The 23,893-nt window shown below is 51.3% G+C and overlaps 1 protein-coding gene across 1 annotated transcript; it reads left to right on the top strand.

Annotated features, from left to right (window-relative positions):
* Positions 1-665: 665 nt before the first annotated feature.
* On the top strand, positions 666-13,372 carry LOC102462463 (trypsin-3-like). The gene is made up of 6 exons (XM_089772614.1): positions 666-727; positions 1,657-1,745; positions 4,052-4,217; positions 7,455-7,708; positions 11,504-11,640; positions 12,220-13,372. Exons 2-6 carry the CDS (start codon positions 1,667-1,669, stop codon positions 12,376-12,378), a joined length of 795 nt encoding a protein of 264 aa, XP_089628740.1. The 5' UTR covers positions 666-727; positions 1,657-1,666; the 3' UTR covers positions 12,379-13,372.
* The last annotated feature ends 10,521 nt before the right edge of the window (positions 13,373-23,893 follow it).

The raw sequence follows: 23,893 nt of genomic DNA, 5'->3' as shown, positions 1-23,893 counted from the left end.
GAGCATCGTTGCTTTTCCGGAAATTCAAGGGCCAGTGTAGACAGCTCGCAGCTTATTCCAGAAAAGCGGCTGATTTTCCAGAATAAGTGGCCCAGTGTAGACACAGCCATGGAGTTACATCTGGCTGCAGATGGACGTGCGGAGTCAGGGGGTCCCCAACGTGCCTTCACCCTCTCCCCCCTAGACTTCTCTCGAGTACCCCTAAGGGTACTCGTATCACTGGTTGAGAAACACGGGGCTATGCCCCTCGCTGCGCCCCGCAAAGAGAGGCAGCCCCAGGGTAAACCCAGCGCCGAATATCAGGAAGCAGGGCCTGGTTACCCGCAGTTGAGGACACCCACAGTCGGGCCAGGTCAGGACACCAGGAAGGGAGGAGGAAAGACACATTCCGGAGCAGGGCGGGAGGTGCAGGGAGGCAGGTTTGGCCACTGCAGTTCCGAGAAGGTGTCGTTCCAAGGGCTTCCTGCCGGTTTCCCAACAGGGTAAAGGCTGGCTCCCTCCCCCACTCCCCGGCACCAGCAGATAGCAGCCAGGTGTCTGGGGGTGGAGGGAGGCTCCCAGGGGCTAAAATATTGATCATCTGCTTAGATCCAGTCATGACAGTGACTCACAGGGACGGCCCGTTTCTAGGGATATAAAGTGGCCCATCCCAGAGGCTTGTCAGCTTTTTCCAAGTCACAACCGCTGGGGACTCGTCTGCTCCCGAGGGCTCTGCCAGGAGCTACAGGTAAAGCGGGGCCAGTCCGGACCCCATAATCAGCATATGTGGCTGGGGGCGGAGGCATGTCGATGGGTGCACAGGAGGTTCCTGCGGCTTCGGGAGTGGTGCAGAGAGGAGGTCCAGGACATCCCACTGTTACTGAGAAGATCATGGGGAGGCATCTCGCTGCTATGGGGGTGATTTCGGGCTGCCAGAGCATCACCCAGTTTTCGGGGGACTGCTGTTATTGGGGGTGGGGTGCAATGGGGTTCTCAGGAAGAACGGACGGTTTGGCAGTTTAGCAGCTCAGCTGGTACTAGGGAGACATGGCTTCTAATCACTGGGCTGCCGCTGCCTCCCTATCAGACATTGGCCAAGTCACGTAGCTGCTCCGTGCCTTAGTTTCCCAGCAGTGCAATGGGGACAGTAGCCCTGCCCAGCCTCACAAACGGTTGTGGGATAAGCACAGAACCTGATCTGGGGTGCTGCCGTGATGGGAGCCACCTGGCACTGGAGAGCTATTCATTTCTGTGTTGTAGAGCTGCTGGGCGAAGTGGGGGCTCTGTTACTGCGGCAACGTATGAGAAGGGGAACTTGGAGGAGAGGGGTGGGCTCAGGCCAGCTCATGGAGACCTTTGCCAGCTGGCTTAAGATTTCATCCCTCCCCCCACAACAGGTCAGATGGTTCTGTGGAACGTGCTCCTGGGGGGACCGTCCGACTGAAAGTGGACGATGGAGCTGAGTTGGTGGAGACTGGCCCCCCCTTGACACCACACGATCCCAGTGTGTTTATCCATGAGGGGCTCTGCTATCGCCCTACGGTACAGGCAGGGTAGCTGCGGGGCAGGGATACAGCTTGCTCACGCCTGACTCCTTAGTGAACACTTTACCTGAGGGTCACCCGTCCCCCTCAAAACACCCCCGGCCAACGATTCCCTGTCGCTCTCTCCCTGCAGTAAACCAGCGATGTCGCCGACTGTTCCCATCACCACGGCCACCATGCAGCTCCTGATCCTCGCCGTGCTGGTCGCCGGGGCAGCAGCAGGTAGGGAAGAGCCTGGCGAGAAGCCACCGTTGGGAGGTGGGGGAGGGTTCTGCAGTTTCACCACAGGCCCTACAGGGTCCAGAGTGACTTAGACAAATTGGAGGATTGGGCCACTAGAAATCTGATGAGGTTAAACAAGGACAAGTGCAGAGTCTTGCACTTGGTACAGAAGAATCCCAAGCATAGTTACAAGCTGGGGACCAACCAGCTAAGTAGTAGTTCTGCAGAAAAGGACCTGGGGGTTACAGTGGATGAGAAGCTGGATATGAGTCAACAGGGGGCCCTTGTAGCCAAGAAGGCTAATGGCATATTAAGTTGCATTAAGAGGAGCATTGCCAGCAGATCCAGAGATGTCATTATTCCCCTTTATTCAGCTCTGCGGAGGCCACATCTGGAGTATTGTGTCCAGTTCTGGGCCCCCCACTACCAAAAGGATGTGGACACATTGGAGAGGGTCCAGCGGAGAGCAACCAATATGATTAGGGGGCTGGAGCATATAACTTATGAGGAGAGGCTGAGGGAGTTGGGTCTGTTTAGTCTGCAGAAGTGAAGAGTGAGGGGGAATTTGATAGCAGCCTTCAACTTCCTGAAGGGAGGTGCCAAAGAGGATGGAGAGAGGCTGTTCTCACTAGTGAGAGATGGCAGAACAAGGAGCAATGGTCTCAAGTTGTGGTGGGAGAGGTCCAGGTTGGATATTAGGAAAAACTATTTTACTAGTAGGGTGGTGAAGCACTGGAATGGGTTACCTAGGGAAGTAGTGGAGTCTCCATCCCTAGAGGTGTTTACGTCTCAGCTTGACAAAGCCCTGGCTGGGTTGAATTATTTGGGATTGGTCCTGCCTAGAGCAGGGGGCTGGACTTGATGACTTTCTGAGGTCTCTTCCAGTTCTATGATTCCATGAGTGTCTTAGACGTGGCATAAGAGAAGTTGCTTCTCAGGAAGTGCAGAGTTCCAGGAAGTGCCTAAATCGGTTCCACTGGTTGCGAAAGGGGATTAACATAGACAGGCCTCCTCGCTGATGAGCCTCCATTGCTTGTGGGGCCGGCCGGGAGCCCTGATTTCACAAGGGGTTTTCGTCCCGCGTCAGGACAGAAGGGAAGAATTTTGAAATTTCCCACAAACTGGAATGTTTTTTGGGGAGAAAAATCTGCTTCTCTGAGACGTCAATGTCTTTACATGCAAAGCTTTTGTAAAAACATACAGAGCAGAGCGCCATTTCGAATAGGACGCTAATTCTTTTAAGAAAAAAAAATCATGCGAAGAAAACTATTTTTGAAAAATCAAAATGGCTTTTTTCCAGTAATGTCAGATGACACATCCCATGACTCACCAGGCACCACTAGATAAGGAGAAGCCAGTGCATCATGGGAGTCCCGGGCTATAAGGCATCCTGGGAGCTGTAGTTTGATTGTGGAGGCCGGCTCAGAGAAGTTGATTTGTTTGGATCTGATAAAAGAAGTTCCCTGGCTACCAGCTCATTTCCAGACACTTTCAGCTTCAGCCAAATGTCATTTTCCAATAGGAAGAAAAAGTTTCAATTATTTGTATTGGGGCAAAGCCGAGAAACGCCACTCGGTGACCGACTCTGGGCAGTGCTGAGCCTGTGCTAACGGTGATTTCCGGAGACCGATCATTTGATCAGCTCTGGGGGCTTTTTCTTGGGAACAGCAAAAGGCGCTTTCCTGACTCCAGGGCCACAGTTCCTAATCACTGGTCCACAGACCAGTGGGGGGCCATGAACCCCTGCCAGGCCACACCCCCGGCTGCTAATGAGCCCCGCCCACCAGGGAGCTCCATTCCCTATAAGGTGCGCGCCTCTGTGTCCTCTAACAATTCTCCTCCCTCCCTCCCCCGGCGAGTGGCGCTGCAGACTGCCCTGTGTGCTGTGGCTGCAGCCGGGCCGTGGTGAGGCTGTCCCTGCCGGGCGAGCCTCACCAGGGCCTTGGTTCCAGCTCCGGGGGCAACCACGTAGCCTGGCTGATGTGGCTGCATGGTGGGCGGTTGCCCCGTGTCCTTCCTGCTGCAGGGCCGAGCGGGCCAGGGGCAGGCACATCAGGAGAAAGACAGAGCTGCTCTCCCTGCCCCATGGCAAATTGCGCAGAAATGGGGGTGTTGAACCCCGTGTGGTCTATGAGCCGGTTCTGCCTAGGACAGCCTCAGGTCACCTCGTGCTCTGCATGGCTGTGCACAAGTGGCAGCTCGCAGAAGCTCATGGCCCTTCTGCCACCAGTCAATTCATTCGGCCGTGGCTGATGCTCGCCCCGGCCCGTGGCCGGCTGCTGGCTGACGTGAACCTCTCTCCACAGCAGCCTTACAGGGAGTGGAACGCATGGTCATTGGTGGGAAGCCCTGCATCACCGGCTCACGGCCCTACCAAGTGGCTCTCGTGAAGGACGGCCACATCCACTGCGGCGGGAGCCTGGTAGAGAAGAAGTGGGTGTTGACTGCCGCGCACTGCAACAAAGACCTCGGGTACGTTGGCATGGAGGTGGGGGGAGGAAGGAGGAGGCCACGTCCCCAGTTCTTATCTTCTCCTTGGGGTCCCCCCATCTGTGCCCACGTCTCCCACTGCCCCTCCCAAATCTCAGCCTCACCCTCCCGTTTTTTCAGCCCTCGCACCATTTATTGGCTCTTCCCTGCACCCTTAGATGTGGCTGCCCAGCCCGGAGGCGGAAGGCCCGTATGGCTCTCCCCAGTGGTGTGGACAGAAGGAAACTCGCCCCCACGCTTGTCAGCATCAGTCCTTGGAGCATCCCCCTGGTTCTTCAAAATACAGCACTATTCCGACCGGCCCCTTCTTAGTCTCCTCTTTTCTAAGCTAAAATGTCCCAGTCTTTTAATCTCTCTTCATATGGGATCCCTTCCAAACCCCTCATTATTTGTTGCCCTTTTCTCAACCTTTTCCAATGCCAATAGATCTTTCTTGCGATGAGGGGAGCACGTCTGTACGCAGTAATCAAGATGTGGGCGTACTATGGTTTTATACAGAGGCAATAAGACATTTTCTGTCTTATTCTCTATCCCCCTTTTCAATTATTCCTAACATTCTGTTTACTTTTTTGACTGCCGCTGCACACTGAGTGGATGTTTTCAGAGAACTATCCACAGGGATTCCAAGATCTCTCTCTTGAGTAGTTGTAGCCAAATGAGTCCCCATCATATTGTACGTGTAGTTGGGATTATTTTTTTCCAAAGTGAATCGCTTTACATTGATCAACATTTAATTTCATTTGCTGTTTTGTTGCCCATATGTGTGTGCACAGATACCTTTTGGTCTCTGGGGTTACGGACATTGTCCATGTAGCTCTCTTTCAAAGGTGTTTGCTCCTGGGGTAACATCCCACAAAGCAGTTTACTTTCTGTCTGGCCAGCACCTTGTGTAAGGGCCGTTTTTTCAGGAGCCTTATGCAGCCGGGTAGTTCATGTAAGCCTAGGGATGGAATTCCTGATTTTGGGTGAAAACGGCTGCTTTGGTAATGACAAAATGCCCCACAAATTCAGGATGCACTCAGCAGTGTGGGCTGGTTAGCCTGAGGATGGGCTTGCATATCACTGTGGGTTCCTCTCTGGGCTTCTCTCTCCACTCCATGGAGAGCTTCTCCCTGTCTGCCCCCGCACTCCGCATCCGCCTGCTCTTCTCTGGCAGCAGCATGGGAGGGCTCCTTGCTGCCAGACTGGGGCCAGAGAGGAGCTCCCAACCTCGGCAGCCCTGCTCCGACCTGCAAGAAGGCCCCAAGCAGTATGTGGGGGGAGGAGGAAGGAAGCCCCGAGCCCAGGCCACCAGGAGAAGGGGGTGGACACCAGACTCCCAGAAGAAGCTGAGTGAATGGAGGTTGGGTGCTTAGTTGTATACAGCCCCATCTTTCATAAACAGATCCTGGATCCTTTGCCCCTGGGTTTTGGCTTGGAGGGACTAGATGTCCCAGCAATATTGGGATCATCCCAATATAGAAGGTCTACCCTCTGTATGCAACCCTACCCCCGCCTGAAAAAACATGACCTGGCTTATCACACTGCCCTCGGCTCCCCCTACTCATGAGACCCACTAAATATGGTTCGTTTTACTTTTGACTCATCCAGTGCACTATGGTCGCTCATCCCAAGTTACACCTCCATGTGGTAGCACTGAGAATGGCAAAGAGCAAATCTGGGTTAAAGAATTTCTACTAATCCGAATGTCAGGGGAGAAAAGTTTATTTTGGTTGTTGCGAAAATGTTTGCAAAATAAACTAATAGGGCCCTCATAAAGAAATAGGATCAGATGCAAATTGTAGCATGTTTGAAAAGGTTGACAAGAGATATTGAAATTTTTAAACATAAGATTAGTATGTTTTCATTTATTATTATTATCAGGGCTCAACAAACTATTGAATCTACTCGCCCGTGGCGAGTAGATTACAACCTGGAGTCCCGTTTACCGGCGGTGCGTGCATGCGCAGTGCGGGGCTGGCGAGCGGCTTTCGTCACCATTTGTCAAGCCCTGATCATTAATTCTCATAGACTCATAGACTCATAGACTTTAACGCCAGAAGGGACCATTATGATCATATAGTCTGACCCCCTGCACAGTGCAGGCCACAGAATCTCACCCACCCCTCCTACAATAATCCTCTCACCTATGTCTCAGATATTGAAGCCTTCAAATACTTTGAAGGCCCCAAGATGCAGAGAATCCTACAGCTGTGATCTGTGCCCCATGCTACCGAGGAAGACAAAAAACCTCCTGGGTCTCTGCCAATCTACCCTGGAGGAAAATTCCTTCCCAACACCAAATATGGCGATCAGCTAAACCCTGAGCATGTGGGCAAAACTCACCATCCAGACACCCAGAAAGTTCCCTATAGTAACTCCTATCATCCCTCCATTGACCTATTTCCCACTGATAATGAATGGTCAATTAGTTACCAAGATCATGTTCTCAAACCATCCCCTTATCATAGAACTGGAAGAGACGTCAGAAGGTCATCAAGTCCAGTCCCCTGCTCTACGCAGGACCAATCCCATCTAAATCAACCCGGCCAGGGCTTTCTCAAGCCGGGATTTAAACACCTCTAGGGATGGAGACTCCACTATTATTATTATTATTATTATTATTATTATACAAGTATGATAATGCCTGTTTAGTGTCACTCAGGATGTATCTACACTGCACCCTTAACTGGAACTACACAACTTACATAGCTTATTTCGAGGTTATTTCAGCCGGGTAAAACCGGGCAGAAGAAGCAGCCGTGTCAGCAACAGTGGCTAAGAATGTGAGGAAGGGGAATCGTCAGACCGGGGAACAACTAACGAACTATATTGCGTAGGTGTGGCAGGAGAACAAAGCAGTTTATGTCCAGCCATTGGGTCTAAAAATAACTGAACCAACTATGCAGTGCACAATACCATGGAAATGGAGGATACATGCATAGGGTGAAACTTGTTTATAAAGTAACCAATACTTGTATTTTTGTGTCTGTGGCCTGCCCCATACACGCCCTTCCCCATGGCTCTGCTCAGTTCTGTGAAGGCGAAGTGTGTGCCAAGAAAAAACCAAGATCAGATGTGTCTGGAGTCAAAGTGAGCCGTACGGGACCCAAGCTGGCGAGGTCTCAGAGGCCGCCTCTGCCCCAGGAAATCCACTGGTGGCCCAACACTACTTGCTTGTGTGCCACGAACTTTGACTCGCCTCCCCTTGATCTCCTCCTTTGCCCTGTCTCCACGCAGGTCAGTGCGGGTGCATCTGGGGGATTATAATCTGAAGACGAACGAAGGCACAGAACAGATTCGAGGAGTTAAAAATGTCATCGTGCACCCGGGGTATAATAGCCGCCTTCAGGACAACGACTTCATGCTCCTGGAGTTGGATGAACCAGCTCAACTCAATAGCAACGTGAGCACAATCAGCCTGGCAACCCAGTGTCTTGCGCCTGGAACAAGGTGCACCGTGTCAGGATGGGGCACCGTCACGACCCCCGAAAGTAAGCGGCTCTGGGGCATAGAAGGGAGGGATTGAGGTTGGGCTCAGCGTCGGGAAGGGGGTTGATGATTGTTAGGGAGACCTTGCTAACGGGTTGTCAACAGTCTTTGGCTTCTCACACGGGACATTTTTCAACTTGAAACAATTATTGCTGCAAAATGCAGCTTCGACAACACCAACATCTGGGGAGATCTCACAAGAATATAAGAACATAAGAACGGCCAGACAGGGTCAGACCAAAGGTCCATCTAGCCCAGTGTCCTGTCTGCCGACAGTGGCCAATGCCAGATGCCTCAGAGGGAGGGGTCACCCCAGGTAATCCTCACATGATCCCTCCCCTGTCACCCACCTCCAGAGAAACAGAGGCCAGGGACACCATTCCTACCCATGCTGGCTAATAGCCAGAGCTTGACAAATTGCTGAATCTACTCGCCCGTGGCAAGGAGATTTTAGTTGGTCGTGCTACGAGCCCCATTCACCAGCGCTTTGTGCGTGCACAGTGCCAGTCTTGCGTACGCGCAGCGCATGGCTGGCAAGTGGCTCTGGCTGGTGTTTGCTTGCCCTACTAATAACCCTTGAGGGACCTAACCTCCATGAATCTATCTAGCTCTTTTTTGAACCCTGTGAAAGTTCTAGCCTTCACCGCATCCTATGGCAAGAAGCTCCACAGGTTGAGTGTGCACTGAGTCCAGAAAAACTTCCTTTTGTTTGTTTTAAACCTGAGGCCTATTAATTTTATTTCGTGACCCCTAGTTCTTATATTGTGGGAATAAGTAAATAACTTATCCTTATTCAAATTGTTTCCATACCAGTCATGATTGTATAGACCTCTATCAAATCACCCTTTTAATCTCCTCTTTTCTAAGATAAAAAGTCCCAGTCTTTTAATCTCTCTTCATATGGGACCCGCTCCAAACCCCTCATCATTTCTGTTGCTCTTTTCTGAACCTTTTCCAAAGACAATAGATCTTTTTTGCGAAGAGGTGAGCATGTCTCTAAGCAGTATTCAAGATGCGGGCTTACTATGGTTTTATACAGAGGCAATAAGATATTTTCTGTCTTATTCTCTGTCCCTTTTTTCATTATTATTAACATTCTGTTTACTTTTTTGACTGCCTCTGCAGACTGAGTGGATGTTTTCAGAGAACTATCCACAAGGATTCCAAGATCTCTCTCTTGAGTAGTTGTAGCTAAGTGAGTCCCCATCATAGTGTACGTGTAGTTGGGATTATTTTTTCCAAAGTGCATCGCTTTACATTGATCAACATTTAATTTCATTTGCTGTTTTATTGCCTAATCACTTAGTTTGGTGAGATCTTTTTGAAGCTCTTCACAGTCTGCTTTGATCTTAACTATCTTGGGCAGTTTAGCATCATCTGTAAATTTTGCTGCTTCACTATTTACCCCTTTCTCTAGAGTTATACATAACTTGAATAGGATTGGTCCCAGGACGAATGGGGGGACGCCCACTAGTTACCTCTCTCTGCTCAGAAAACTGACCATTTATTCTCACCCTTTGTTTCCTGTCTGTTAACCAGTTATCAGTCCATGAAGGGACCTTCCCGCTTATCTCATGACAACTCACTTTGCTTACAACCTTTGGTGAGGGACCTTCTCAAAAGCTTCTGGAAATCTAAGTACATTACATCCACTGGATTCCGCTTGTCCACCTGTTTGTTGACCCCGTCAAAGACCTCTAGCCGATTAGTAAGGCATGATTTCCCTTTACAGAAACCATGTTGACTTTCCCTCAACAAATTACGTTCATCTATGTACCCGACATTTTTAATCTTTACTAGGGTTTCAACTAATTTACCCGGTACTGACGTTAGACTTACCGGTCTCTAATTGCCAGGATCATCTCTAGAGCCCTTTTTAAATATAGGCGTCACTTTAACTATCTTCCAGTCATTAGGCAGGGAAGCTGATTTAAATGATAAGTTACAAACCACAGTTAACAGTTCAGCAGTTTCCCATTTGAGTTCTTTTAGAACTCTTGGGTGAATGCCATCTGGCCCCGGGGAGTTATACTGTTTATTTTATCCAGAATAGCCTTTCCCCTTGTAGGTTCCAGAACCAGCTGCTCCAAGAAGCAGTCATTTAAGGTATCAAGAAATTGTACCTCTGCATCCCGTCCTGAGGTGACGTGGACCCAGTCAATATGGGGTTAGATTAAATCCCCCACTATTAGAGAGTTTTTTATTTCGATAGCCTCTGTAATCTCCCTCAGCATTTCATAGCCACTGTCACTGTCCTGCTCAGATGGTCTATAATATATCCCTTCCTTTATATTTTTAGTACTGGAGCATGGAATTACTACTCATGGGCTATGTCTACACTGGCGCGATCCTGTGCCAGAGCTATGCAAATGAGGTTAAGCGTGGAATATCGCTGAGCCTCGTTTGCATATCTAATGAGCCACCATTGTTGCAGAAGAGGCTCTTGTGCAAGAAGGAGCTGTCTACACTGCCCATTCTTGCGCAAGAAAAACCCTCTTGCGCAATGCTGCTACAGTGATTATTTTCAGGAATATCGTCAATGTGCAAGTGGATTTTCTTGTGCAAGAAGGGGCAGTGATGACAGCTCCTTTTTGCGCAAGAACCTCTTCCACAAAATGGCGGCTCATTAGATATGCAAATGAGGCTCAGCGATATTCCACACTTAGCCTCATTTGCATAGCTCTGGAGCACGATCTCGCTGGTGTAGACATAGCCCTAGAGATTCTATGGACCATCGAAGGTCCTTTAAGATTCTTACTTCATTTGATTCTACATTTTCTTTCACATATAGTGCCACTCCCCTCCCCCCAAGCACGACCTGTTCAATCCTTCCGATATATTTTGTATTCCGGTATGACTGTATATTTCATTTGTTTCAGAAAAAAATCACACACACACACACACACACACACACACACACACACACACACACACACACACACTTTGCATTTTGAAAGCATGGAGACACAATGGCATTTTTTTCTATTCGATACATTTTCTTTGTAAATTTCCTTTCCTTTTGATTTCAAAGCACTTTTAAAACATTATGAAGTCCCATGTTACCTGTAACTTAAAAGCCCACTACTTTGGGTTTAACCCACAGAAACTCATGACACTGTGTATTTTTGGAAGTCTCTAACGTGCCACAGGACTTCTCGTTGGCTTTAAAATGTCACAGACATGCTTCCAGTCACAAGGAAAACTAAAATATCGCAACATTTGGTATCTAAAAATAACAACTCTTTTGACCTGAAATGAGGGTTTTTTCTGGGTTTTCTGTTAGTCAAATATCTCCTGTTTTAGAAAAGGAATATGGGCAGATCCCAGCTGGGTCAATGGACCAGAGCTCCACTGGAGTCAACTGGACAGATCCCAGCTGGAGTTAATGGGCCAGAGCTCCACTGGAGTCAATGGGACAGATCCCAAGAGGAACCAATGCAGAATAGCTCCATTGAGGTCAATGGGGCAGATCCCAGCTGGGGTCAATGGGCTTTAGCTCCTCTGGGGTCAACAGAGCCAGATCCTAGCTGGGGTTAATGGGCCGTAGCTCCATTGGGGTCATTGGGCCAGATAGTAGCTGGGGTTAATGGGCTGTAGCTCCAGTGGAGTCAATGGGCCAGATACCAGCTGGGGTTAATGGGCCGTAGCATCAGTGGGGTAGTGGGACCAGATCCTGAGCTGGGCTCAAGCAGACATCGTTCCATTGGGGTCAGTGGATCTATGCCAGTTGAGGGCCTTACACTAAATTTAAGTCTCTTGCACCCTCCTCACAAGCGTGTTTTCCTGTCATTGCCCAGAGACCTTCCCCGATGAATTACAGTGCGCAGATATCTACAGCATCAGCGAGGACAGCTGCAAGGAGCGTTACAGGGGCTTGATCACAGAGAACATGCTCTGCGCCGGCGTGGAAGAGGGCGGGAGAAGCTCATGCCAGGTAAGGGGCAACCTTGGAGATTGGGGCAGGTGCCGGGTGTCGGCGCTCACAGGGCTCGGTACTGTCCTATTCCCGGCGACCTCCAAATCCTTCCAGGCTGCTGCTGAGGGGCAGTCGCCAGCCCTCCCACTTGCCCCCTGGAAGAGCAGCCAGTCTGCTCCCCAGCTGCACCAAGGCCTAAATGCTCCAGCCACTTCTTTGGCCTGCCCTGACCCCCAGCACTGGTGGAGAAAACTGGGTTCGCCCAAACCCATTTCTGCTCTTTACACCCTTCCTCTCTGTATGTCCCTGCTGCCCCATGTGGTATGTCTGTCTGGCTGTCGCCCTCTGCTGGAGGGGATGGGCCTGTTGTGTGTCTCTGTGTGTGTATGGGTCTGAGTGTCTGTGTCACCCCCCGCTAGAGGGGATGGGAGTTCTGTGTGTGTGTGTGTGTGTGTGTGTGTGTGTGTGTGTGTGTGTGTGTGTGTGTGTGTGTGTGTGTTTGTCTACTACCCCCTTCTGGAGGGGCCGGGCCCTGCTCGCTGTGCACACGCGATTGGGTGTCCCTGTGTTTGCTGATACCTCCGTGTTTCTTTGTAGGGTGATTCCGGAGGCCCACTGGTCTGCGAGGGGATGCTGCATGGCGTGATCTCCTGGGGAACACCTATTTGTGCCCAGCGGGGACTGCCTGGGGTCTACGCCAATGTCTGCAAAGCCGTCCAGTGGGTGAGGGACACCATAAGGGACAGGCCCACCTAATGGGACTGAGGATTCACAGCACATCATGCCTGCCACAGTAACCCACCAACCCCCTCCTCTTGTCCCCGCCATGCCTCTCCTCACCTCACCACAGCACCGGGGGGATACTGAGTGGAGTGTGGAGAGATTGCTCGGGCAGCACTGTGCTGGGGGTATCGCAGAGTGGCCAATCCAAAGCAGCCAGCAGTTACAACACAGACCTGACACAATCCAGCAACTGGATGAAAAATGTGCAAGTGGCATAAAAAACCCAAATCAGCCTGGAGATTGTGAGATTGGTTTAGAAAAGACAAGATCAGCTTGAAATTCTCTCAACTGGTTTCCCAAAACCATAAAAGCCCTGAATCAGCCTGGAGTGAACAGGAGCAGTTCAGAAATCCAAAGGCCAATTTGAAAAATCAAGAGATTTGCTTTAGAATCTCGGGATTGGCCGGACAACCACAAAACCTCTGTACTCACCACAAGATCCACCTGACGACTGTGAGGTGGGTTTCCAGATGAAGAGAGTGGATTAAACATTTGGTCCTGGTCTACACTAGGACCTTATTTTGAAATATCTGCCCCCATGGTCGAATTCCTAAGTGCTGCGCCCACACTAAGACCCCTGAGGGTGGCTAATGTAGGCATTCGAACTTGCAAATGAATCCCAAGATTTAAATACCCCGGGCTTCTTTTGCATGTTCTGGGGCATCGCCATTTTTAAATGCCCCGTAGTTCAAACTACCTGCCCGTGGCTACAGGCGGCATGGAGTAGGTAGTTCAAATTAAAGCTCCTAATTCGAACTACCGTTATTCCTCATGAGGCTCCCATTCCATGAGAAAAACACACTTTTTGTGGGAGAGAGGGAGGGCGGATAGAGGGAGGGAAGGGGAGAAGGTGAAGGAGGGGAGAAGGAGCTCCATTGTGAATGGGTGTGAAAAGCTGACATGTTTAACCTCCAACATAGCAAGAATGCAAAAAAAAAAAAAAAAAGGTTTTACTCAATGTGAAACGTTGCAGGTCTACAATAAAAGTATTTTATTCCTATAACCCTGCCTCCTTTGGCTTCATAAAATGTTTTGCAAAGGAGAAGAACCCATGCTTCAGGGCAGCGTTGGCATTTTGAATCCTTAAGTTTTGGTTTTGATGTTTCATGAGGGTGTGAAACCTAGTCTAAGAGCAGAGGAAAAACTTTCCAACTCTAAGCTGCAGTGGGGGAGATCTATGTTGGAAAAACAATTTCCCTAGGAGGATGGGGAAGCTCTGGGATGGGTTCCCTGGCAGCAGCAGGCAGGCATTGCTGGGTGTAGGCTTTCTTTGTGAATGGGGAGCATTAGGACGCAAACGCACCTGTCACCTATACTCCCCCAAGTAAGCTGCCTGAGGTGATCTGGGGCGGAGTGTTGTTGCCCCCGCCGGACTTGCCCTCCCAGTGCTCTGGGGCTGGAGAGACTGGGCCAGGCTGGGCGGTGCTGCACACCCTGACTCCTCCCTGCCCCGGTGCTCCAAGGCTGGGCTGTGGTTGGTCGGCCATGTGACTTGGAGCACCTTCCACCGGGGCTGGGGAGGCTGCGGCGAGCGCGCACCCACTCCCCTCCCTTGCCTGTGGTTGGAAAGGGGGAGCACATACACCGTGCACTGCCCTGCCTCGCAGGGGCGGGGAAGGGCGGGGCCTAGCAGAAGGGGCGGAGATGGGGGCGGGGCTTCCTCCCCCAGCCCTACCTTCACCGACCACCCACGAAGCCCAGCTCCGGCCTCTCTCCTTGGGGAATCGGGGAAATCAGCCTCAGCCTTGCCTTGGCCGACCAGATCACGGGGGAGGGAGGCTCGGGCAATGTGAAACTCCTGCCTTCCCTTGGCCGGCCAGAGCACGCTTCCTTGGGGAACTATGGGAGGATGCGTTTGCACCCTTCCCACCGTCTGTGTACGCACCTGATACATCAAACATCCATCGTTGGGTTCCTTTGTCTTTCTCAAGGCTTTTCCCCATAAACGCAGAAGTGGGGGCCTGAAAAAGTACCCAAAACCTTATCTTTCCAGGCTTTGGAATAAAGCTTCTGAAGATCAGCTGGAGGGTGCCGCATGGCACTTATCTACCTCCCCTGGCATCTTCCTGGCCAGAAAAGGTCACTGCAGGTCCCGTGGTCCAACAACCTATCCCTGTGTCCCATGCTGGCAGCCCTTTGGCCCTGGCTGCTTTGCAGGTTTCAGTCACATTCCTGAGGAGGTGAGTATTGGCCCCTAGAGCTTCATTGTCTCCTTGCTAATTAGCACAGCCATTGGCTGAGCATTCCTGCCCATTGCTCTGGCCACTGTGACAGACCAGGCTGAGTCTGGGCACGGCTGAGGGCATCCGCTCAGGGCAAATTGTTCAAACTCAGGGCTTCTTTCAGCCCCAGACTTGAGACCTTTCCAAATAGGCCATAAACCAGACCCACAGACCTTCAGCTTCCCATCTGGCCAGCCAGAAGCCTCACGAGCAAAACCCCTCAGACACCTCAGCTTTCCCTGTGCCCCAATCAGCCCCGGGCCTGCACACAGGTGAGAGGTTACAGAACCCAATCTCACCAACTCCAAACGGGTTCTTCCAGTCCCAAGAAACCAGCCACAGTTCCCAGGTCAATTTACACTCTGGATCTTACCCACAAGATCACACTGGGCCAGTCATTTAGAATCCAAACTCCAAAGGGACATTAATAAAAGAAAGAAAAAGCGGAGAGTAAGGTTGTTAATGCGAACACTTGTCATACATCGATCACCGAGTGCGTGCTGCGGGTGGTTAGCAAAGACAGTACAAACTGCTCGCTTAACAGTCCTTAGTGTCAGCCTCCGAGGGCCCTTCGATGCTCCTTGTGTCTCCCAACTGGAGCTGGTCCCATCCAAGCAGTCCCATGCAAGCTGGTTTGCATTTTTCCAGATGCAGGTCTCGGGTCACTGTTCATGAGGCAGTGCTACTTAGCACAGCCATTTACTGAATAAGCACGCTTCACAGTAGACAGTCCACGCCCACTTAGTCCCTCCAGACAGAAACATTTTAACACACAAGAAGAGAGTCCGTTCCTTAACTTCACATACAACCATCACAGAAGTACACAAGTATCATACATAGAATCCACAGAGTACAAGCTTTCAGTAGACCCCTTACACGGGCCCCTTTGCACAACATTTGGGCCCAACACCCATTCGTGATTACAGCAACACCCTTGCTCAAAGTTAAAGAAATTAAATTGATCTACGCCAGCTTTGGCAATGGTCTGAAATCCAATTCACACTGGTACAATGTATGAATCCTTATTCCCCATAATATAGGCATCTTGGCCCTTAGCCATGAAAACAAAATGGAGTCATGCCTCGGTTTCCCTTTTCCACATAGCACAACAATCCTGGGATGCCCCTTCTCAGGTGAGATGCTCCAAACTCAATTAAAGGTATTAACAGTGAAATGTCAGTATCACCAGGTTTTTTACATACTGTGTGTCCTTGGGTAAATTTCTTAACAGTTTCCAGGGCCCTTGCACAAAATCATTGTGAAAGTAGAAAGAATTATATTGTAAGAGAAAGATGAATTATACTGTGTGACGGGGACGCTCCGGCTCCCCGCTCCAAGGCCGCACCCTTCCTTTCCCTCTGAGGTGCCGTGGCTCCGATGCTGCTGCACTTGCAGCCGGGTGGCATTTGGCCGGATGCCAGAGGCTCCACGCCGAATGGGGGAGGAGCGGAGCCGACGGGGAAGAGCGGGGAGGAGGCTCGACCACAGCTTCCCAGCAAGGGCAGGCCCACCCTGATGGCGCCGGAGATTGGAGGCAGCACGGCCCCATCCCTCCGACATCAGCTACGATGCCGGCAGGACGGCTCAAAGGAGACTGCCGGCGGAAGGAGAGAGGAGCGCGGGAAGGCTCCCGCAGAGGGAGGGAGAGGCTGGAGCAGAGAGACCCCGGTTCCTTAGCCGCAAGAGATAGGAAGGGACCCAGGGTGCGGCCGCGGAGGGCCTGTGGGTTGGTGCATTGCGGGGACCGAACCCCCACCAACCGAACCGTGGGAGGAACTCTTCCCCCCCAGGTCTTAGGGCCCTGGGTCGGGGCTTGGAGTGGGGATGGGCCCGAGCCTCCCTACCCCCGATCGGTCGTGACACCAGCCAAGGCCAAGAAAGTACGTGTACCATGGAAAAAGGGTACTCAGGGTTGGAGGGAGCGCCGGGAAGGGCGTTGCACCCGAAAAGTGCTGGGCATGGCCCCTCCCTGCATGGAGGGCGGGTGGTGCCGAGCTGCTGTGGGCAGCCCGGGACGTGGACACCTGGTCACATACTGTAATAATAGAATAGACTCAAGGAAACTGTTTGTCCCCGAACTGGAAAGAGAAGATTGTGTTAATGTTGTTTGTAGGTATGCAGGATGGATCAGAGTGGAGCCAGGTGTGTCTGGGATATCAGGAAAAGGAACATTAGGTGTTAGGCAGAAAGTAATTGAGATAACCAGGGAGATATGGACAGGAGATTGCTGAGACTTGATATGGAAATGAAGTTACCTGACTAGTCTCATGGGAATCATGTGAGTTTTGCCCCCTTTTGAAATCCTGTTAATTTTGCTTTCTTTTGTCTGTTTAAATCAAGGGGTTTGAGCCTTTTAAGGTGCTCACATTTTCTGGGCATATTAGCAGAAAATAAAGTGGCTTTGCTAATAAACAGCGTGGTCTGACAAAATTGTGAGTCCTGAGTCTGACTTTGATACCATGCACATTGCACATTGTGACGTTGTACAGTGGTTACAACGGTTGACATCAGCAATGGGAATAAACCCATGGCAAGTGTACCCTGACAATGTTGGGCTGTTTGATTTAAAAAGCTGTAGCCTTCCTGGGCAAACACGAGTCTTGCCCCTCCCCATTGCCCAGAATGCTCAACTTTAGAATTCCCTATCCCAAAGACAAAGGGCTGGCTGGGTGTATCTCCCTTGCTCACAGTGGCTGTGGAATTTCCTTGCTCCCTCCAGCTAATCGCGTAATACCCAGTCCTGACACTAATCTGGCCCCCTGATGCTTTCAATCTAGTTTTCCATCTAGTTTTCCAAGTGGGCCACTGCCTCAGAGACAGGGCCTAGGTGAACTAGCCTGGTAGACTTACAGATTCCTTGTCCTTTCACATAATCAACCTGGAACCATTCCTGTTTCAGCAACACACGCTCCCCAGCATGCGGGTCAAACACAGTCACTTGGTCCCCAGAGGGCTGTTTCATCTCCCTGGCTGCTTCCACCCCACCTGAAACACCCTCCAATACCTCTGCAACTTACCCTTGTCTACACAGGATCTTTCTAACTCCAAGTCACCTTCACCCCCTTCAGGCACAGCAAACTGCTGCCCAACCTCACCATAAGGATCCTCTTCCTTATGGCCTTCTGCATGCAAAAGCTCACCTTTCCCTGGCCCTGCAGTAGCCTCTCCCTGCTGAGCCACCACCAACTCCTCCTGAGTTCCCTTAACCTTCTGAACAGGCAGGTCTCCACACAGCCCCCCTGCAGGAAAACACACAGACTCATCTGGGGAAGATCAGAGACATCTCCCTCCCCCTCGCAGCTTTCTAGACTGCTACACTCGTCCATACTGTCTGTAGGTACCGCACTTACCACACCCTGCTGCTCCCCAGGTGTCCTGGCCAGGGCAGTACCCTGATCACACAGAGTCACTCTCCTCCCTCCCAGCAACACACCAGCAACAGGCGACACACAAGCACCAGACTGGTCTGATCCCTGGGACCCTAACATGATGCTGACTGGACCCACCCCAGTCGCAGCATCACTCTCCCAGCAGACACAAACCGAGGGGCCTCCCCTTTCTGGGCTTCAGCTGTCCCCAGAGCTGAATGTGGGCCCACAGCTCTCTCCTCAGCCGTTCCAGGCTGACGGGCACCTCCTGCAGACAGAGAGCTGGGAAGAAACCCTTCCCTTCAGGCCTGCTGCCCCTCCCAGCAGCCACACTGCCAGGGTCCACACACTGAGCTCCCTCAAACAAATCACCTTCAGCTTGTGCAGTTTTACAAACCTCCCCAGCAGGGCCGGCCCGAGCCATTTTGGCACCCCGGGCCCAGGCACGCGGCACCACCCCCTGGGCAGAAGTCACACGCGCAGGCCTGCCCCTGGGGCGCGGGCAGCCTATGTCTGCACTGGCGGGTTATTGCGCAAGAATATCTCCTGCACAAGCCAACGTCCACACTGGCCAGAACCGCATCGTAAGAACGCTGAGCTCTTGCACAAGAAAGCGTCCACAGTGGCGGGAAGCCCTTGCGCAAGAACGTGTCTCCCAAAAAAATTCGGCCATGTCGAGAGGTTACCAGCAGCGTCTGTGGGCATTAGCCGTACCCCCACGGGCACACGCGCTTAAAGGGACTCCTGGACGGCCGTTTCCCTGTGGCTGCGTGCTCAGGCATCCCTTTCGAGGGAGCGAGAGCCACAGCAGCGCCTGTCACCTCTGTTCCTGGCAAGTGCCCCGGGCACCCTCGCTGCCAACTTCACAGCCATGGAGCTGGAGGAGGACCCCAGCCAGCAACGTCCCCTCATGGCCATTATTGAGGCTGTGGAGCTCCTCCACCAGGGAGCCACAGTGCTCCAGCAGGAGCCATGGACGGGACCCGCATACCTATCCGGGCACCAGAGCACCAAGCGGCCCAGTTTATTAACCGAAAGAGCTATTACTTGGTGATGCTCCAAGTGCTTGTGGACCACCAGGGACGGTTCATGGACATATATGTGGGCCCACAGCTCTCTCCTCAGCCGTTCCAGGCTGACGGGCACCTCCTGCAGACAGAGAGCTGGGAAGAAACCCTTCCCCCTCAGGCCTGCTGCCCCTCCCAGCAGCCACACTGCCGGGCCCACAAAGCCCGAATCTTCCAGCACTCAGGCCTGTGTCACAGGGAGGAGGCAGGCACCTACTTCCCCCAGCAGGACTTCAGCATTGGGGCAGTTAGGATGCCAGTCTGCATCGTGGCGGATGCGGCCTACCCCCTGATGGCCTGGCTGATGCGGCCATACACAGGCCGACTGGACCACAGCCAGGCCACCTTCAATGCACACCTTGACAGGGCCCGCAGCCCCGTTGAATACGCCTTCGGTGCCTCCTTACCCGCCTGGACATGGGGGTGCAGCGTGTCCCGGAGGCCATCGCAGCGTGCTGTGTGCTGCATAACATTATTGAGGGGATGGAGGAGGCCTTCCTCCCAGGGTGGATGGCTGGAGATGGCCAGGCCTAACTGCAGCCCCAGACGGCTGCCACCCGACAGGCGAACCGCGATGGGGTGCGAGTCCGGGAAGTCTTCCGGGTGATGCTGGACTGGATTCCACAGTAGGCTGTGCCTATTCCTCCAAGCACAGGGCTTTCTCCATGCCTCCACCTCCTACACCCATCACCACCCCTTCTCGCTACTCTTCCCTCACCTCCTAAGCAACAGAATGTACTTAGTTAGGAAAAGGCACTTTTATTTCCAAAGAGAAGGGGGGTGGACTGTGGGCAAGAGAGGGTCTGAACTGGGAGCGGGGAGGAGGCTGGGTCTGGACTGGGCGGGCCTCATGGCTGGGAAAGGAGGCTTCTCCCTCCCCCGCGAGTGCACAGGCACTGGTGCCCCTCGTGCTGGGTTGGGGCAGGCTGCACCAGGAGATGCTGAGGATGGGGGACCTCAGGAGGGGGCATGGGCAAGGCAGGGGAAGAAGCGGGGGGAGAGCTGGGAGTGGCAGAGGGGGGCCTGGTAGCATTGGGCTGCTGCACAAGGCCCATTTGGTCTGCAATGGTGTCCAGGATATTGCAAACACAGTCGCAGCACTCCAGGTAGGGGGGTTCCCAAGGCGGGGCCCCCCCAGAGGAAGCTATAGTGTCCCAGAGGTGGCCATGGGCATGTGCTGTGTGCAGCAACCTTTAAGCTATGTGGGGTCAGGCTTGCACCTGTGGGTTTGGCCTACTCCTGGCCAGACGCTCCCCCCAGGTCTGGTCGAGCAGAATCCCCGGGGTCCCAGGCGTGTGCTGTGGTTAGTTGCCGCTTCTCTGTGCCACTTGGTCTGGCTGCACGTAGGGTTGCCAGATGGTTTCAACAACAATACTGGACTCACTTGACATTACATCACTATCTACATTCCATCTTAGTTAGAAAATACCGGACGTTTCTATTTTCTCATTTATATCCTCTCAATTTGTTTCCCAAACAGAAAGCTCAAGAACTAGACTGTCCGGTTCAAAAATGGACACCTGGCAACCATAGCTATCTCCAGCAGCCTCCAGATAGCCCGTCTGCCAGTCGGCCCCTGCATTAGGGTGTACCGAGGCATACCCGGCTCACCCTGTGCACACCCCTATGCTCGCCAGATGTTCTTGTTGGGTGCGCTTCTCCTCAGCCTCTATGTGTAGGCCCGCATAGAAGGCATTGGTGAGGGGAGACGAGGGCTGCTATACCTTGCTCCTACCCTCTCCTTGGGGGTATGAATCTGCCCTAGAGCTGGACATCATGCCTTAACTAGCCTAGCTATCCAGTCATCCCAAAAGCTATAACAAAATAAACCGTTTGGGTAGGATGGTCTGTGTCTGGCTTAAGCTTCACCTTCTGTCTGCCTCTCCCCAACGCAGCACAGAAAACAAAAGAAACGAAAAAAAAGCAAGAGAAAAAAACTGCAAAGCTTGCAACTCAAACCCTGTGTCCTTTTAAACATCCTGGGTTCTCAAAATAATCCCACCACTGTGCCACCATGTCATGGCTTTTTCCCCACTCTCCATGATAAATGGAGAAGTGGGGTCCTGCAAAAGTACCCCAGAACCTTATCTTTCCAGACTTTAGTGTAAAGCTTCCCACCAAAATCTTAACACCCTAGATTTTGGGGATAAAACATCTGTTGCCACCACCCAAGTAATAATAAAGAAACCTTGGGAAATCTCAGCCCCCAAAAGTAACATCCCAGGACACAAAAATTAACCAATACCAAGTTAATAAAAAGAAAAGAGAAAGAACTTTTCTTATCACCACAATATTCCTGTTGCAAGCATAATGACTAGATGGAAAAGTCACAAATTAATATACTCATGGAGGGGACCCCCCCTCATGGGCCACGACCTTAGTTGCAAAAGAGAGAAAAACCCATTTTTTAAATGTACAGACATCAGAATCCCATTCCCAAACCATAAAACAATAAAACCTAATGGATTTATCTAAACTTTACCCTACTTACACATAGTGAAGAGTCTTTTCTTGGAGACTGACATAATGTCTGCCCCCCTCAGTAGCTGGAGAGAAACTGCCCAGGGAGAAAGGAGGGAAAAAACAAAAAAATTATTTTGTCTTACCAACATTCCTATTGGCTGACTCTACCTGGCTTAGGTATAGTTAACCCTTCAGTCCCCAGGCTGCTGGCCATCTCTCATGATCATGACAGTCTTTTACATAGAAACATTTGTCCCTTTCTGATAAATTTTGATCCACACACATCCCAAATTTTCACGGGCCACACGCTGAATGAAAGGCGGCAGTGATTTTCCATATTAAATGTTGGTTTTCTTAATATGTCCAGGAATGGCGATCGGTGGAATAAATAATTACATTTTTCATGAGCTGGCTAACCATAGACACCACTGGATAGATTCTACCAGTTACGTTGGTGTGTACAGTGATTTCATATGCTTGGAGAACCGCTCCATCTTTGTGTAGGGTAAAATTTGCCAACTTCCACCCTGCCATTAATTTTCTCTCCCTGTCTGTAATGTTTTCCCTCAACAGATTCCTTATTTCCAAAGGCAAATTTCCCTGTAGACCTTTCCAATGATTTGAATGAGCAATTTCTGGCTTATTTCCTGGGCCTGTGTACAGGCTAATGCTAGGGACACATTTCTATATGGAGTTGTACCTATCTCAGAGAACTGGACGGGACCTTCATCCTTTTTATGTATCACAATAGTCAACAGCTCTTGGGACTTCTCCTCAATGTGCATCTGTAAATATGCTTGACTCAGATCGATCTTACCGAACTTTTGTATCCCAGCCTGGTCCGCAAAGACGTCATCGACGCAGGGAAGGGGGCATTACTCTGCACACAACACTGGGTTAACAGTGACCTTAACATCTCTGCAAATCTGAATGGAACCATCTTTCTTCAAAATTAGAACAATTGGGCTACATCTACACTGGCGGGTTCTTGCCCCAGAAATATGCAAATAAGGCTAAGCGTGGAATATCACTGAGCCTCATTTGCATATCTAATGAGCTGCCATTTTTGCGGAAGAGGCTCTTGCGCCAGAAGGAACGTCTACACTGCCCCTTCTTGTGCAAGAAAAACCCTCTTGCGCAATGCCGTTACGCTGATTATTTTCAGGAAGAACAGCATTGTGCAAGAGGGTTTTTCTTGCGCAAGGGGCAGTGTGGACGCGCCTTCTGGCACAAGAGCTTCTTCCACAAAAATGGCAGCTCATTAGATATGCAAATGAGGCTCCGCGATATTCCATGCTTAGCCTTATTTGCATATTTCTGGCGCAAGAACCCGCCAGTGTAGACATAGTCTTGGAGTTGCCCATAGACTATGGGTAGCTGGTATTAGGATTCCATTGGTGTGTACGTGCTCCAGGGAAGCTTCAACTTTTGGCCTGATGGCATATGGCATCCTTCTGGCCTTCAGATATTTTGGCTGGCTGCCAGGTTTAATGTTCAGCTTCACAATGATTCCCCTCGTACTTCCCCGATCCTCTCCAAAACCAGCAGCATGTTTCCTTCATACATCGGTCAGACCTGTTTCTGCTTTAGTCATCCGGTGCACGGCTGCCCCGTTCAGCAGGATCTTCCTACGCCACGATTTCCCCATGAACAGTGGCAATTCAGCCGTCTGTCCATTGAGCTCCACCTTCACATCAGTAGTGCTCTGGAGGGGTACCGCTTCTCCTGTATACGTCTTCAGAATGATCTTTGTTGCCTTAAGCAGAAGGTGCTTTAGCTTTTCCTTATCCATTGTGTCTGACACCAACGAAGCTGCTGCACTGGTGTCCACTTCCATGCGTACAGTTTTGCCGCCCAACAATGGGGTTACCCCGTATTCACGGAAGCCCCCCGGCCAAAGACAAAACATAGCGGGGCCCTTCTCCTTCAGACGGGGTGTCACCTTGGTCATCCGGAGTCTGTTCGATGGGAGGCAGATCTTCCTTTTTTTCCCGCCAGACCACAGGCCGCTTTTTGCCAAAACTCTGTAGTGTCGACAGACTGTGTTGCTGTCGGTTCTCACCCCCACCTTCCAGAACAGCAAAAGGTTTGTTTTCTTATATTGACTTCTACTTCTTCTGTTGCTAGAGGCAGCACAGGTATCCCACCCTCCTCGCCGCTTTGTTATATCTTGTGGAGTTCCACAATTGAGGAAGAATCACTGGAGACACAGAGAGCCTGAGCAGTTGCAAATGTCCATTTTTTTCATAGCAAAGAATTAACTGGAACCAGCCCAACCCAGCTGGGCTGACCTAACTCAGGTACTATAACAACAAGATCTATAGCAACAACCCCAATACACAATAATCTCCTCACATGCGCCCTGGAA

The sequence above is a fragment of the Pelodiscus sinensis genome, chromosome 22 (genome assembly GCF_052426305.1).
Source record: "Pelodiscus sinensis isolate ZL-2025 chromosome 22, ASM5242630v1, whole genome shotgun sequence".
Lineage (NCBI taxonomy): Eukaryota > Metazoa > Chordata > Testudines > Trionychidae > Pelodiscus > Pelodiscus sinensis.
The sequence above is the reverse complement of the archived record's forward strand: the minus strand, read 5'-3'. Positions and strand labels throughout refer to the sequence as shown.